Source organism: Pinus tabuliformis, chromosome 1_2 (genome assembly GCF_031772625.1).
Source record: "Pinus tabuliformis cultivar Carrire ecotype Pingquan chromosome 1_2, CPIR1, whole genome shotgun sequence".
Classification (NCBI taxonomy): Eukaryota; Viridiplantae; Streptophyta; class Pinopsida; order Pinales; family Pinaceae; genus Pinus; species Pinus tabuliformis.
This window is the reverse complement of record NC_142298.1, coordinates 708,075,991-708,090,932: the sequence shown is the minus strand read 5'-3', so window position 1 is coordinate 708,090,932 and position 14,942 is coordinate 708,075,991. Positions and strand designations below refer to the sequence as shown.

Sequence of the window (14,942 nt, the reverse complement as noted above, 5' to 3'; positions counted from 1 at the left end):
AAAAAATGAGTAACTAATAAAAATGGAAAACACAAACGCCTAAAATTTAAAAATATACTAAAATGGAAAAAAATTAAAAATTACAATGTTAAAATTGAGAAAAAATTAACATTAAATTATTTTAAATAATTACTTTTATTAAATATTTAATAAATAAAAAAAAAAAAATCAAAATAAGATGGATAAGATTGGGAAACATAACTGCATTGGTGGCATGGAACATTGAAAAACGCAAACACGTGAAATTTAAAGCTAAATTAAAATTGAAGGAAAAAGTGCAAAGATGACATGGATAAAATTGGGAAAAAAAATGCAAAGATGACATGGAACGTTGAAATGAAAGATGCACATGAGTCGGGACCATGTGACATGGATGGTTCAAGAACAACGGCCCAGTGTGCTGCAGTCTAGGGTTGCCGAGCATGCTACAATTTAGGGTTTAAATAATTGCTAGGGTTTAAAGAAAATCCAAAGCACACATTTACAGCAACGAGTCAATACCAATATCAAGGCACCTGACGGCTGTGTTGCTGCCTTATCCATTTCGCTTTGGCATTTTAAAGCTTCCGCATCACTGTTGGTACAGAACAGTATCTTGTACTGAGGGTTTTGCAGACCACCATTGCGGGATTTGCATGGTTCTTAATAAATTTAAATACCAGTTGCAGCGAAAATGCTTCGACTCCCAAAACTAGTCGGCAAGTGTATTATCCCGAGGAATCACGTTCCGTCGTTGGTGTTTCTCTTGCATTTATCGAGGTGCATTTGAACGGAGTGGGGACTAGTACTGCTCGTCTTAACCGTGGTTAGCGAAGTCTAGTTATTGTTTTTGGAGGGAAGGACGCCATAATCTGTGCGCACAGGGAAACTGTGTAGTCTACCTCTGTTGTTAACGGAGGAGCATGGCGAAAACGAGACCAGGGAAGAAGGATTTGGAATCTTACACAATCAAAGGGACTAACAAGATCGTGAAAGGTATACCCATTTATGTCTGTTTCTTATTGCTTCTGTAATTTAGCTGAATTTTACGATTTAAGGGTGGATTTCTGTAGCTGGTTATGTTAATCAATCCTTTGTCTGCAAACCTTGGTCTAGTCCGTTTAATCTTTTTATAGTAAATTTGACGTTTAGGGTTTAGATTATGTTTCTATAGCTAGCTGTTCTGGTGTCAATATCTTGTAATAGAGAACACTAATGATCAATTTATATATTCTATGGTAAATTTCAACTGGTTTTTTTTGTTTTGGATTATCGTAGCTGCTCATTAAAATATGTACATCAATAATCAATCAGCAGGAAGCCATAGTAATTCATTGAGCTGTTTTCTTCTGCTTATGCTGAATCAGACTTCCGAAATGCTTAGCGGGTTGTATCAATTGAAGCTTCCTCATTAGCCAAATAAGTAGAGGAAGCAGATTGATTTGTTTGATCATGGTAGGCTAAGTAGATGACAATAATAAAATCTTTTTACACGATATAAGTTAATAATTCATCCGCTCAGCTAAGTTCATCTCTTATCTGCCTAAGCTCTGAGCGTGTAAGGCACCATGGGGATTCATCTTCTACCTCAGGGCATAAAAGATGACTCGGTAATTCTATTAAGTATTGGTGCACATGACCTTGATATACAGTGCTACTAGAATTCTGGTTTAGGCAATGAAGTGGCTTTGGTTGCTAGCAATGTGATATCTATGGCAATTAGTGGCAACGCATTGTAATCATTTTTATTGCTCTGAAATCAGACTTGAATGCTAATGTAACATTATTTTGGGGCCCTTGAATTGGTTAGAAAGACATCTCAGTAGTCTTACAGTTTATCGTTTTCCTGAGCATCAATCGTTTTTGGAGTTCTGAATACATTAGTTGTCTTTGAATATGCCACCGTTGCAGAATTATTCCAGGCTACTTGAGCTTGAATGTACTTCGGATCTCTTAAAATATCGTACCAGTTATAGGCAACTGGATAGTTTGGTTTCCAATCGTTTCCTTTTTAATTAGATGCCATACTGCATGATTACATCAACATGTAATGTGTACCGCACGCTGTGCCCAATTATCGATGATCATCAAATCGCTTTGTACCATACGTACATACTACATCTAATGTCGTCTTAAAATTCATCGTCAAGCTAAACCTATGTGGGAAAACTAGACCACTATCGGCTTCCAGTATTCTCTTTGCGCTGAGCGGTGCTTCTACAGCCCGGAATTAGTGTTAAGTTAAAAAAACTAAAAAAACACTATGGCTTTATAAAAAAAATATTCAAAACAACACCCCAAGCATCAAGCATATTATTGTATCATCATCCTACCTTGTTGGGCGAAGAAATGCAAATGGGATTTGTGCAACCAACAGGCTTGTAAGTACCGAGAGACCTAGTGGGTAATTGGGAGATTGAGATGATTTCATTATCAGGTTAATTTTAAGAAAAAGAAAAAAAGAACTCTATCTTTGCAGAAACCCTTTTGATCTCTGTCAGTTCTTAGCAATGTTGCGAACATCAGGATAAAATTGGCAAGGGTCCGGAAAACCAAAAAATCGTAAAAATTGGGAAAATATCGGTAAAAATTGGCAAACATAGGCAAAATTAAGATAACATAAAAATATCTTTAAAAATCGGCAAACATCGGCTAGGCCAAAAAATCGTCATTTACAAATAAAATCAAGATATTATTGAAATTTTCGCTAACACTAGTTCTTAGTACATCTGAGGTTGACATGGATCTACTCTAATTTGAACAAATAATGCAAATACATCCCCTTCAAAAAGGCAGAATACCAAGGAGATTGGAATCCAATCATAGACACAACGCTGGTAATCAAGGGTCTATATATGGTCAAATATTGAGGAAAGCCCTTTCACAAATCTCTTGTTTGTTGAAATTTTTCCTGTGTTGGAAACACTACGCTGCAGCTCGAGGGAGCTTTACCTCGTTTTTACGCACCTAGGTTCTAAAATAGATTAACTAAAACAACAATATTTAGAATCTAAACATACATATATATTATTACCCATTTGCCTAGAAGTAGATTTCTAATAATATGTATTTTTTCTAAAATTAGAACTTCAATTATAGGTTATAACTAATAAGTACACCTATTTTATGCTATCCACAACAATAAAAGATATATTCTTGCGTGAAATATACTTTGTTCAAGGTTTTTCAACTAATAAGTACACTTATTTTATGCTATCCACTACAATAAAAGATATATTCTGGTCTGAAATATACTTTGTTAAAGGTTTTGTATAACTTATTTAAAAGAAAAATGGTTGGATTTTTAGGTGTTTTTTTTGTTGGTTTGATTAATAGGGGATTTGAATTTTGAATTTCTTGCTTTACATAACACTTTATAACACAGCTATATCACCAATTGAGCTGCCTCTCGTGGGTTGATCTGCCTCTCGTGGGTTGATTAGACTTTTAGATAACACGAGTATTGCGAATTGAGCTGCCCCTCATAGGCTAATTAGACTTTTAGATTGAAGAGCTAAGCTTGTATGTTTTTCCTTTGGGTCCACAAGTTTTAATCGTTGGTTTTAACATAACAGGCTGTTCTCTTGAGATAGTAATGTTATCTCTATTGTTTCCAATGGGTTTAATCTGCAGCGTCTCCCGACCAACGAATGCTTCAGTAAACCCACAAATTTCAAATTTAAATCGAAACATGTCAAAGCTAATGAGTTTTGGTATCTGATCTATTTTTAATACAATAAAATCAATAAAACAGCATTAGCCACTATGCATTTTGACAGAATGGAAGTATTGGCTAAAACCCAACACTTTACTTCGAGATTGGTGAAAGAGCTTTAGGGATTGAAAGAGACCTAGCAACATTAATAGGAAGATGACTTTAGGGTAAGCTCGTTTTGGAAATCTGTTACTATTATACTTGAGATTGAAAGTCGCCTAATTGACAAAGACTTTAATAATTTTAACAATAACGAAAATGATAACGATTAACGTCTCTTGGTTAATTAGAATTATTAAATAATAAAACCTGACGTTAATTAGAATTATTAAATAATAAAACCTTATTTTAAACATTTGAAACATTTTTAATACAACAAATTTAAAAGAAACAAGATTTTTTTTTTAATTTTTTCTTCTCTAAAAAAAATCCGTATTTTTTTCAATAATAAACAAAAATTACATTTTATATATACACACTTAAAAAAATTACATTTTATATATACACACTAAAAAGTTTATAGTCTCCATAGATCAACCCATCCATGAGTGGTGAAACAGAGGTTAAAAGTAAATGCCAAAGGCATAACAGAAAAGACCAAATGCTCCAAAAGATACATACAAAATAGCAATACAACAACAAACAATAAATAAATATTGGGGAAAATCACGAAGCACTAATCTTCGCCTTCTTCGCTTCCTTTTTTGGACTTTCTTCCCTTCTTTTTTTGGACTTGCTGCCAGACCCCAAGAGGCAAGACAACTTTTACTATCATTTTCCATTTCTTTATTATTTTAAATCCTTTGTATTTTTTACATTAAACTTGACATCATTACTTCGACGGTTAACATTTGAATCTCTCTTAAAAGTTAATTAATTAATGCTGTTAAATCGATTTAATTGGATAACGTATGTAACCTTTTTATCAAAAACAAATAATTGAAACGCAGGCCTTTAAAATTAGTTTCCTCTATAAACCTGTTATTTCTTTATTCGGAGGAGTTAGTTGAAATGCTACTTGAATTTTTTCGTTCCACATAGTTATGCTTATACACGAAGACTTTAATGGCCTTTCTGAGATATTTGATGATGGGCGAAGCGGTTCACTCGAAACATAAGAAAAAAACCATATACCCAGCGCTTGGTGAAACTTTACTACTATACTTAATTATTGTCGTGTTTAGCACATGTCTCAGCCTTTGAATTTAAGAGGTCAACATTTCTGCTCCACTACTTTGTGAAAATTTCTCAATGTAGTGTTTGAGTAATTCTTGTTCATTTTCTTGAAGTTAATCCTGTGTTTATAATTAATATGATATCTAGGCACCTCTTTCGAAGCTTTAAGATCCCTCCAAAGACTCCCTAATATGTCCCTTGCCAAGTTTATACTAGTTGAAAAACCTCTGGTGATTAATCTGCTTGAACTACTATGATTTGGTAAAAGAGCTGCCATTATACCATGCAATCTACCAAAAGTACAGTGCATGGAATCAATCCTAGTCTACAAAGGCATTGACTTCTTGTGTAGAATTCTCGGTTTTTATTTATAACGTCCTGTTGTACTTCTTACAAATCCTGGAAAAACTCCGAATTCTTGCTCTCTTTAACTGTCTAAGAAATTCATAACATGCTAAACATGACATTGATAATCACAGCCAATGAACTCAATAACTGATAGAATGCTCTTCTACAAATAAGTTATTCATCATATGATTTTCACTAGAGTTGAAATTTTTCATTATGAATGAAAGTGTAGATTCAACCCCTTAAATAGGGAACTTTGCCTATCCTCGAAATATAGCTCAGCTAAACGTTTAACCTAAATATAATTGATTCCGGGTATCTATTAGTCAAAATGTATATTTCCGATAATATCTACTTATCAAAAAGCACATTTAAAATAAGATTTACTTTTCATGCATATGCTAATAGCTTGAAGTATACTAGTTTATTTCTCTCTTAAGAGTAAAAGATCTGCTCCTATATTACTTAATATCACAAATACAATATAAGTTGCAATTTGGATGGTTGGGTACACTAATGTGTTAGGTATTCGATGTATATCGTATCGAACGCTTGTTATATTAAGGTTCTATTGGATGTAAAATAGTTGTGATTATCTATTATTGATTATTGTATGGTTTCATCAACTTTGCTCGTATTGATGATGCAGTAGGAGATTGTGTGTTCATGCGAAACTCTGATGCTGATAGGCCTCCTTATGTTGCGAGAGTGGAAAAAATAGAGGCTGATAATCGAAACAATGTCAAAGTCCATGTTCGTTGGTATTATCGCCCAGAGGAATCAATTGGCGGAAGAAGACAATTTCATGGAGCAAAGGAGTTGTTCCTTTCTGACCACTATGATATTCAAAGTGCCCATACTATAGAAGGCAAATGTACAGTTCACACATTTAAAAGTTATACTAAGCTTGACAATGTTGGTTCCGAGGATTACTTCTGTCGCTTTGAATATAAGGCAGTTTCAGGTGGTTTCACTCCTGACAGGGTGGCAGTGTGAGTTTCCTCTTCTCATGAATGTCATCAAAACTTATATGCTATAGTTTTCTTTAAATTGTATTGAAACCTTACACATGTTTTTCATATACACCGACTTAAATATGCATTTTTCTTGTAGGTATTGCAAATGTGAGATGCCATATAATCCAGATGATCTTATGGTGCAATGCGAAGGGTGCAAAGATTGGTATGATTAATTTTTTGAACGGAAGAAAAGTAGTTTTATTCTCATTGTTTCAATTATATTAAATAAGGTTACATTTGACCATCCTTTCTCAAATAATTTGCATGCAATTATTATATGAAATATGTGTATCGTTGGTTGTGATATACTTCATATAGGTATGTTTTGTCTAATGTATGATGTAAATATGAGAATATTGTACTCATATCTGTCCTGCTTCATGTTTCATTTGCTTTGATCTTTCATATTTTATCTTCATATTATAAAAGCAACTCTGTAGTTTAGGTTTTAACAAAGCCAATAAGGAAAGTTATTAAGTATTAGTTTAAAATATAATTATATATTTCATTTTCTTGTGTGTTTTTGGCATGGCTGTCCAAGGTAGCTTTATGATTAAGGTCATGTTTTCTTTTCCATGTGTGAAATATTTGTATTTTCGCTTTATGTGTTAGGGTTGTAACTTTTTGTTTCAGCACGAGGTATACAAGTAAGTGATTGTGTGGAAACAATGTGCTTTATGTTTCGTATTCAACCATCTAAGGTACCTCTACATTTTATTACTCATAAGGCCAAGTTACTTTTTTTTTTATTGCCTTTTCATGAACGATAATAGAAACATGCAATATTTTTGTAAAAATACATTTATTTACCCATACAATATTATCTAACCAAGATTGTCTCTATATGAGTAGCATACGTAAAAGATTATTATTTTCTGCATTATGCATTTTGTTTGTTTGTATGTTTTATTTCGTTCCTTGTCAAATTATCCAAGGGAGCTTCATAGTTTATGGTCTACTTCACCAATTTGCAACTTCTTATTTGAGTGCATATTTCAAGCGTACCTTTTGATATTGTCTTGCCATGTTTTATATTGAGGCTCTAGTTGCTAGGGTTAGTTTTATATTTAATGAATTAAATTAACTAAAAACATTGAAAATCGCCATCCTATCAACAAACTTGAAATGTTCTTCTCAACGTTTAACAATGACATATTTTCAAAACAAAAATAAATTGTACCACTAAAAAAGGACACGAAATTTGAGTAGGATGAATTCAAAGTACAATCAAGGCTATGTTGAAGAACTTATGTTTCCCCATTCTCAATGATTTGTTTGTTTACAAGTTTTAAATTAAATTTTAAACATGCTTAAGATTATTATAGAGATTGGATTGGATATATTGGAAGAACTGTATGCACTTGGTGAAGTTCCATTTCCCCATGGATTTATATCATCGAGACAAATTCAACATAAGTCAACATCTCAAGATGTACCCAACCATACATTAAATTCTTTAAAAGACAGTCAAATAGAAAAAGAACAACGAAAAAAAACCCAAAAAGCATTCTAAATTTGTAAAGGATCTTTAAAGAAAGCCAATTTAATATAAACATTTTCACACCGTACTATTCATTTTGTTATTTACGTAAAGTGATTTGAGTTCTTGATGTAGGGTAGATTCTTTTAGGGGATTGTCAAATTTTCTTTTTCTATCCAGTTTTATCACCTGGTTCTTTTGAAGTGATCTAGGTGGCTCCAGACACAGGCAAAAGTCCAAGAGGACTCAGAAATGGTAAAAAATCAAAGTGATCAGAATGCTGTCGAAACAGGACAAGAGCGTATATTTCGTCGTCTTGATCGCGATGGTGCAAACGACACTCAAATCGGAGCTCGTATGAGGGAGAACGAGCCAATCAAAGTTTTGGTCAAAGTTGGGTTGTGTGGGTCAGGTTTAAGTGTTCTACAAATTCACTGTCGACTAGCGTGGGAACCTAGCTCCTGAAAACAGGCAAAATTGTGGCCTCTTTAAATTGCCCAATATCCCTTATTTTTGAAAAAATTGAAAATGGCTATTATTCTATAAAAAAATAAAAAATATATTTAATGGGGTGGCGGTTGCCACCCCACCTGTCCCCAATGAGCAAAATATATTACAAAAAAATAAAACAAATTTTATTTAAAAATCGCTGACGAGCCATGACCTTTGTCGGCCCTCCCCAATCACCATACATTACAAATAACAATAACTGGGCAGTGGGCGCACCACCTCCAGTGGACCCGGCCAACGCCCCACCCATTTGGCCATTTGTCACTTGAACCGGATGCGGCAGGGCTTGAACCTGCTTGGCCCACCTCCTAGGCGTCTCCACACATCATTTAATACAAAGTAACTGCCACCATAAACGTGCCATTATTTAATGCGCACAGTTACCAAAACAAACAAAACGCGCCCATTTTTATATTAATAAAAAACAACATGCGTAATTTTGGCAGAGGCGGGGTTGGAACCCCCGACGTCTCGCCTAGTCGCCTCTGCCTTTTTGCCTTCTCCGCTGCCAATGAGCCACGGGCTCCATTGTTGTTTTATCCACCCACAAACAAATAAATAAACCCGACTTTCATTTGCACGGGGACAGAGGAGCGGAACCGTGACAGTGTGAAACCCTGAGCCAGGAGCGGAACCATGACAGCGCACAGAGGTGGAACCATGATTTGCACGTATTTCGAGGTAGAATATTCTTTGATGCCCAAAGATTCTCTTAGGAGGTAAAAATTCATTTTATCAGCATGTAACCAAGTTTATAGTGAATTTTCTCAAATTTTCACAAGCAACGCTATGGCGAGGTCGGATTCGCTTTTTGAGCAACGGATTTGCAGATTCCCAGCGGAGGAGAATCTTCGAGAATCTTCAGGGAATCATCCAGATTCCTTGGAGGCCAAAATTTACTAGTGTCCAATTGGACAAACTTTATGTCGATCCTACACCTCTTAGTGACATGAACCTGATGGCGCAAACAGAATTTCGACCTGAGCAACAGATCTTCAGATGACCCAGAGGAGGGAATCTTTGAGGAATCTAGGGGGAATTTAAAAGATTCCTTAAGCCCCAGATTTTCACTTTGTCAGAATTTAGAAATTTGACAGGCGATTTTACACTATTCGACGCCATGAATCTAATGGTGTAATCAGATTTTCCATTTGATCATTCCATTTTGCAGCCACTATTCAAAGTGGAGTGCAGGTGTCAGCAATCAATGTGTGAGCAGTCATTTCCATGAGATTCGACGCCACGAGATTGATGGTGGAGCCATATCCAATAGTTTATCATCCTCTTCTTCAGATGACTCTTTGTGCGAGGTATATGCAGTGTGATCATCTACTTCTTTCTCTTTGCTTGAGATGCATTGTGCTGTATAGATCCTTGTTTGATGTTTGATGTGGGATCTTTTTTTGTTCTTGATGTGCGATGTACTTATTGTCATGTTTTTATTGAGATCCTTTTGTTGTCATGTTGACGGGATACTCATGTGTCGCCATGTATGTTTGAGTTGAGATTCCTTTGATGCCATGTTGGCGGGATGCTCATTATTACCATACGTGAAATTATGTCATGCTGATTGGAGTCCTTTTTGAATGAGAGTTCCTGCAGTGGAACATCTCTTGGAGCCACTCCTGCGTGAGGGCATATTCCTTGTATGATAGAGAAAACACTTGCATGTACATCATCACTCTTTCTAGCATTTAATGCAGCGGCCTACACCATCTTGACACCGGGGTCCGGAGACGTAGTCCCTCCTGAACAAACTATGTTATCAACGTCTTGTGTTTTATGTTGCTGATTCTTGTCACGTTCCTTCTTCTTTACAACATGCATATATGTTAATTTATACCCTTTTAAATGCAATTCTAATCACATCACGAAAGCAAAAGATCTTGGTTAAATTCGGGAGTTGAGTCAACTCGGATCATGAAGTGTTGTGTGTGGAGCATGATTGTTTAGAGGTCTTTGTTTCAGCCGGTTGTATACCCCAAGAAGTTTGTACACGCCTCCACGCGGGGGCGACTTGTCCCCCCCGCGAGGGTCCTGGAGGCCGATCCCCCTCGGCTGGGGATCCGGGGGCCAGCGGGGGCTTGGGGGCAGCGCCCCCGAAGCCAAAAATAAATGTAAAATTGCCTTGTAAAAGTTTAGTAATTTCTAGTCAATCTGGGCCGTTCATTAAGCAGATGATCTGACGGTAGAACTTATGTTTAGTTTAGGGTTTTTTGCCCTAGAAGGTAACCCCTCTCTTTGTATGAGGGCATTGTATTTGAGGCTGTGATATAGATGTGTATTCTCTGAGTGAGAAACAGAGAGGTGAGACTGTGAGAGAAAACAGAGGATATTACAGCAGATCTGCTGTAGGTTGTGTCTCTTCATTTTGCTGGATAATAGAAAGGAAGGACTGGCTGTTCGAGGTGGACGTAGCCCAAATTGGGTGAACCACGTATATCTGTGTCTCTCTTGTTTTATGCATTTTCTGTGTTTATATTTTTGCAATATTTTATGTGTTCCATTGCTCCGTAATATATAATTTACTAACAACTGGTATCAGAGTCGAAGGTCTATTTGGCTGACAAACTCGCATGAAATAAGGGTTCCTCGTTCGAGTGGGAGCAATGGCAGAAGATGGTAAGTTTAGGGTCGAGAAATTTAACGGCCAAAACTTCTCGTTGTGGAAGATGCAGATGGAAGATTATCTGTATCAGAAAGATCTGTACCTACCATTGAGCGGAAAAACAAAGAAGCCAACGACTATGACAAATGAAGAATGGAATCTTCTTGATAGAAAGGCACTCGGAACAATACGGTTGTGCCTCGCTGCGTCAGTCGCCTTCAACATTTCAAAGGAAACAACGACAAAGGGTTTGATTCAGGTGTTGTCGAAACTATATGAAAAACCCTTGGCCTCAAACAAGGTAATTCTTATGAAACGGTTATTTAACATGAAGATGTCGGAAGGTGGATCTGTTGCAGATCATTTAAATGATTTTAATACAGTTACAAGTCAGTTAAACTCTGTAGAGGTAAACTTTGATGATGAAGTTAGAGCTCTGTTATTCTTGTGCTCATTACCAGAAAGTTGGAATGGTTTAGTAATGGCCATTAGTAACTCTGTCTCTGGATCTAGTACTTTAAAGTTTGATAATGTTGTCGGTGCTATCCTTAGCGAGTAAATGCGACGGAAAAGCTTCGGTGAGACATCGGGTAATGCTTTGAGTGCAGAGTCTAGGGGAAGAAAAATGGAAAGAGGAAAGAGCTCAGGGTATCGCAGTAAATCAAGGAAAGGTAGATCCAAGTCCAGATTGGGGATAGTGTGCTGGAAATGCGGAAAGAAAGGACACCTAAAGAAACACTGTAGATCTCGGAAGGGAAAAGAAGGAGATGCACAGCAAGAAAACAATCATGAAGCAAATGTGACAGGTGAGGTGTTACAAGATGCTTTGATTCTTTCTTTCGAAAATATTATTGATTCCTGGGTGGTAGATTCAGGGGCCTCATTCCATGCCACACCTGATAAGAAATACTTTCATGACTATGTTCAAGGAGATTTTGGACAAGTTCTTTTGGGTGATGATAAACCCTGTAAAATTGTTGGAATGGGTAAGGTTCTTGTAAAACAGCAGAATGGAAACCAATGGCTACTAAAGGAGGTAAGGCATGTTCCAGATCTAAAGAAAAAATTGATTTCAACAGGGCAGTTAGGTGGTGAAGGTTGTGTGACAACTTTCACAGATAAAGCTTGGAAGGTCACCAAAGGAGCCCTGATAATAGCAAAAGGCGAAAAGGTTGGTACATTGTATTTATGCAATGGTATTTCTAACTCTGTTAATGCTTTAACTTCCAAAGGAGCAAATGCAGCATTATGGCATCATAGGCTCGGACACATGAGTGAAAAGGGGATGAAGATTCTTCACTCAAGGAATTTGTTGCGAGTTTGAAGAATGTTGATTTGGACTTCTATGAGAATTGCATTTATGGAAAGCAGAGGAGAGTCAGATTTCTGAGAGTTGGGAAAGAAAAGAAGAACGAAAAATTAGAGCTTGTGCATACAGATGTATGGGGACCTGTTCAGGTATCATCTCTCGGTGGCTCTCATTATTATGTTACTTTTATTGATGATGCAACTAGAAAAACTTGGATTTACTGTATTAAGAATAAATCTGATGTATTTGATACTTTCAAGAAATGGAAAGCTTTGGTTGAGATTGAAACAGGAAAGAAATTGAAGTGTCTCAGATTAGATAATGGAGGTGAATATTGCAACAAAGAGTTTGATAGGTACTGTTCAGAGCATGGAATTCGTAGAGAGAAGACAGTTCCAAGAACACCACAAGAAAATGGTGTGTCAGAAAGGATGAACAGAACAATCATGGAGCGTGCAAGGTGCATGAGATTGCATGCAGGATTGCCTTTACAGTTTTGGGCAGATGCTGTAGATACTGCTGTTTATCTAATAAACAGAGGGGCCTTCAAGTTCCTTGGATGATGGTGTTCCAGAGGAAGCATGGACAGGTAAAAAGGTAAACTACTCTTTTTTAAAGCCTTTTGGTTATGAGGCCTTTGTCCATATTGATAAAGAAAATAGAACAAAGCTTGAGGCAAAGTCAAAGAAATGTACCTTTATTGGATATGGTGCTAATGATTTTGGTTATCGCTTATATGATTATGAAAATCACAAAATCATTAGGAGCAGAGATGTAATATTCAATGAAAAGGTCTTGTATAAGAATCAGTTGCAGGAAAAGAAGCAAGAAAAAGAAAACAAGGAATATGTAGTTCTTGATGAAATCACTGAAAAAGTAAAGGTGCCTGAAAATAATAATAATCAACAACCACAACAAAAGCAACCACCACAACAGCAACAGGCACCCCAAACACCTGAAAGTGGTGTTAGAAGATCTACCAGGATAAGTAGACCCCCTGAACGATACTCTCCTTCATTATATTATTTATTGTTGACTGATTCTGGTGAACCCGAATGTTATGAAGAAGCAGTGCAAGTAGAAACCAGGAAGAAGTGGGAGCAAGCCATGAAAGAAGAGATGGACTCCTTAGCACATAACCAGACTTGGGACTTAGTTAGGTTGCCTGTAGGTAAAACAACATTGCATAATAAATGGGTTTATAGGCTGAAGGAAGAAGATGGAGGAAAACAGAGGTACAAAGCTAGACTTATGGTGAAGGGGTTTGCACAAAAGAATGATATTGATTTTGATGAAATATTTTCTTCTGTTGTTAAAATGACTTCAATCAGAACTATTTTAAGTCTAGTAGCAGCTGAAGATTTGCATCTTGAGCAGTTAGATGTAAAGACAACCTTTCTCCATGGGGATTTGGAGGAAGAGATATATATGTCGCAGCCACAAGGATATGAGTTGAAAGGGAAGGAGAAACTAGTGTGTAGGTTGAAGAAGAGCTTGTATGGCTTAAAACAGGCTCCAAGGCAGTGGTATCTAAATTTTGACAAGTTTATGTCTGAACAAGGTTATACTATATGTCACTCTGATCATTGTGTTTATCTGAAAAAGCAAAATGATGGCAGCTATATTATATTGTTATTGTATGTAGATGACATGCTTGTTGCAGGGTCTAACATGCATGAAATAAATGTGCTCAAAAGAAAATTGGCAAATTCATTTGCAATGAAGGATTTGGGAGCTGCAAAACAAATCCTTGGTATGAGAATCACTAGAGACAGGAAAAATCACAAATTAACATTGTCTCAGAATGAGTACATACAAAAGGTGTTGAAAAGATTTAACATGCACAATGCAAAACCAGTTAGTACACCTTTTGCTAGCCATTTCAAAATTAGTAAGGAAATGTGCCCAAAGACCCAAGAAGACATGGATTATATGTCTAAAGTTCCATATGCATCAGCAGTTGGAAGCTTAATGTATGCAATGGTCTGCACAAGGCCTGATATTGCACATGCAGTGGGAGTTGTAAGCAGGTACATGAACAATCCAGAAAGGAACCATTGGATGGCAGTGAAATGGATTCTCAGATTGTTGAAAGGTACCACAAATCAAGCATTATGCTTTGGTGGTTCAAACATTTCTCTATAAGGATATGTTGATGCAGATATGGCAGGTGACAGAGATAACAGGAGGAGCACTACAGGATATGTATTTACTGTTGGTGGAACAGCTGTCAGTTGGGTTTCAAAAATCCAAAGTGTTGTTGCACTTTCAACAACAGAAGCAGAGTATGTTGCTGCTACAAAGGCTAGTAAAGAAATGATTTGGTTACAAAGGTTTATGGGTGAATTGGGTAAGGAGCATGATATGGGCACGTTATACAGTGATAGCCAAAGTGCCATTCATCTTGCAAAGAACTCAACATTTCATTCCAGGACTAAACACATACAGCTCAAGTACCATTTCATATGATCAGTGTTGGAAGATGGAGAGTTGAAGCTGGAAAAGATACACACTAGCTAGAATCCTGCAGATATGCTAACAAAAGTTGTAACCAAGGAGAAACTGAGAACATGCTCAGTTTCAATTGGTCTTCAAGGATGACGATGAAGATGAGAAACAACCAGGTCCAAAGAGGAGTCATTGTCCAGCAAATGAAGCAGCGATGGAGTTGCTATAATCATTCTCCAAGTGGGAGATTGTTGTGTGTGGAGCATGATTGTTCAGAGGTCTTTGTTTTAGCTGGTTGTATACCCCAGGAAGTTTGTACACCCCTCCACGCGGGGGGGTGTGGGGGCCAG

The 14,942-nt window shown here is 36.6% G+C and overlaps 1 protein-coding gene across 5 annotated transcripts in view; it reads left to right on the top strand.

Annotated features, from left to right (window-relative positions):
• Positions 1–325: 325 nt before the first annotated feature.
• The window catches only part of LOC149207699 (chromatin remodeling protein EBS-like), a 97,133-nt gene continuing 82,516 nt past the window's right edge, over positions 326–14,942 (top strand). For 3 of the 5 annotated variants that reach the window (XR_016252700.1, XR_016252701.1, XR_016252702.1), the window contains exons 1-3: positions 326–975; positions 5,868–6,210; positions 6,332–6,400. Coding sequence is in view for 2 of the 5 variants with exons in the window: in XM_089395839.1 (XP_089251965.1) it covers positions 903–975; positions 5,868–6,210; positions 6,332–6,400 (485 nt within the window). In the remaining 3 variants the exon portion in view is untranslated. Of the gene's footprint in view, positions 976–5,867; positions 6,215–6,331; positions 6,401–14,942 lie in introns of those variants that run through there. The other 2 variants (XM_089395839.1, XM_089395840.1) reach the window with 2 other exon arrangements.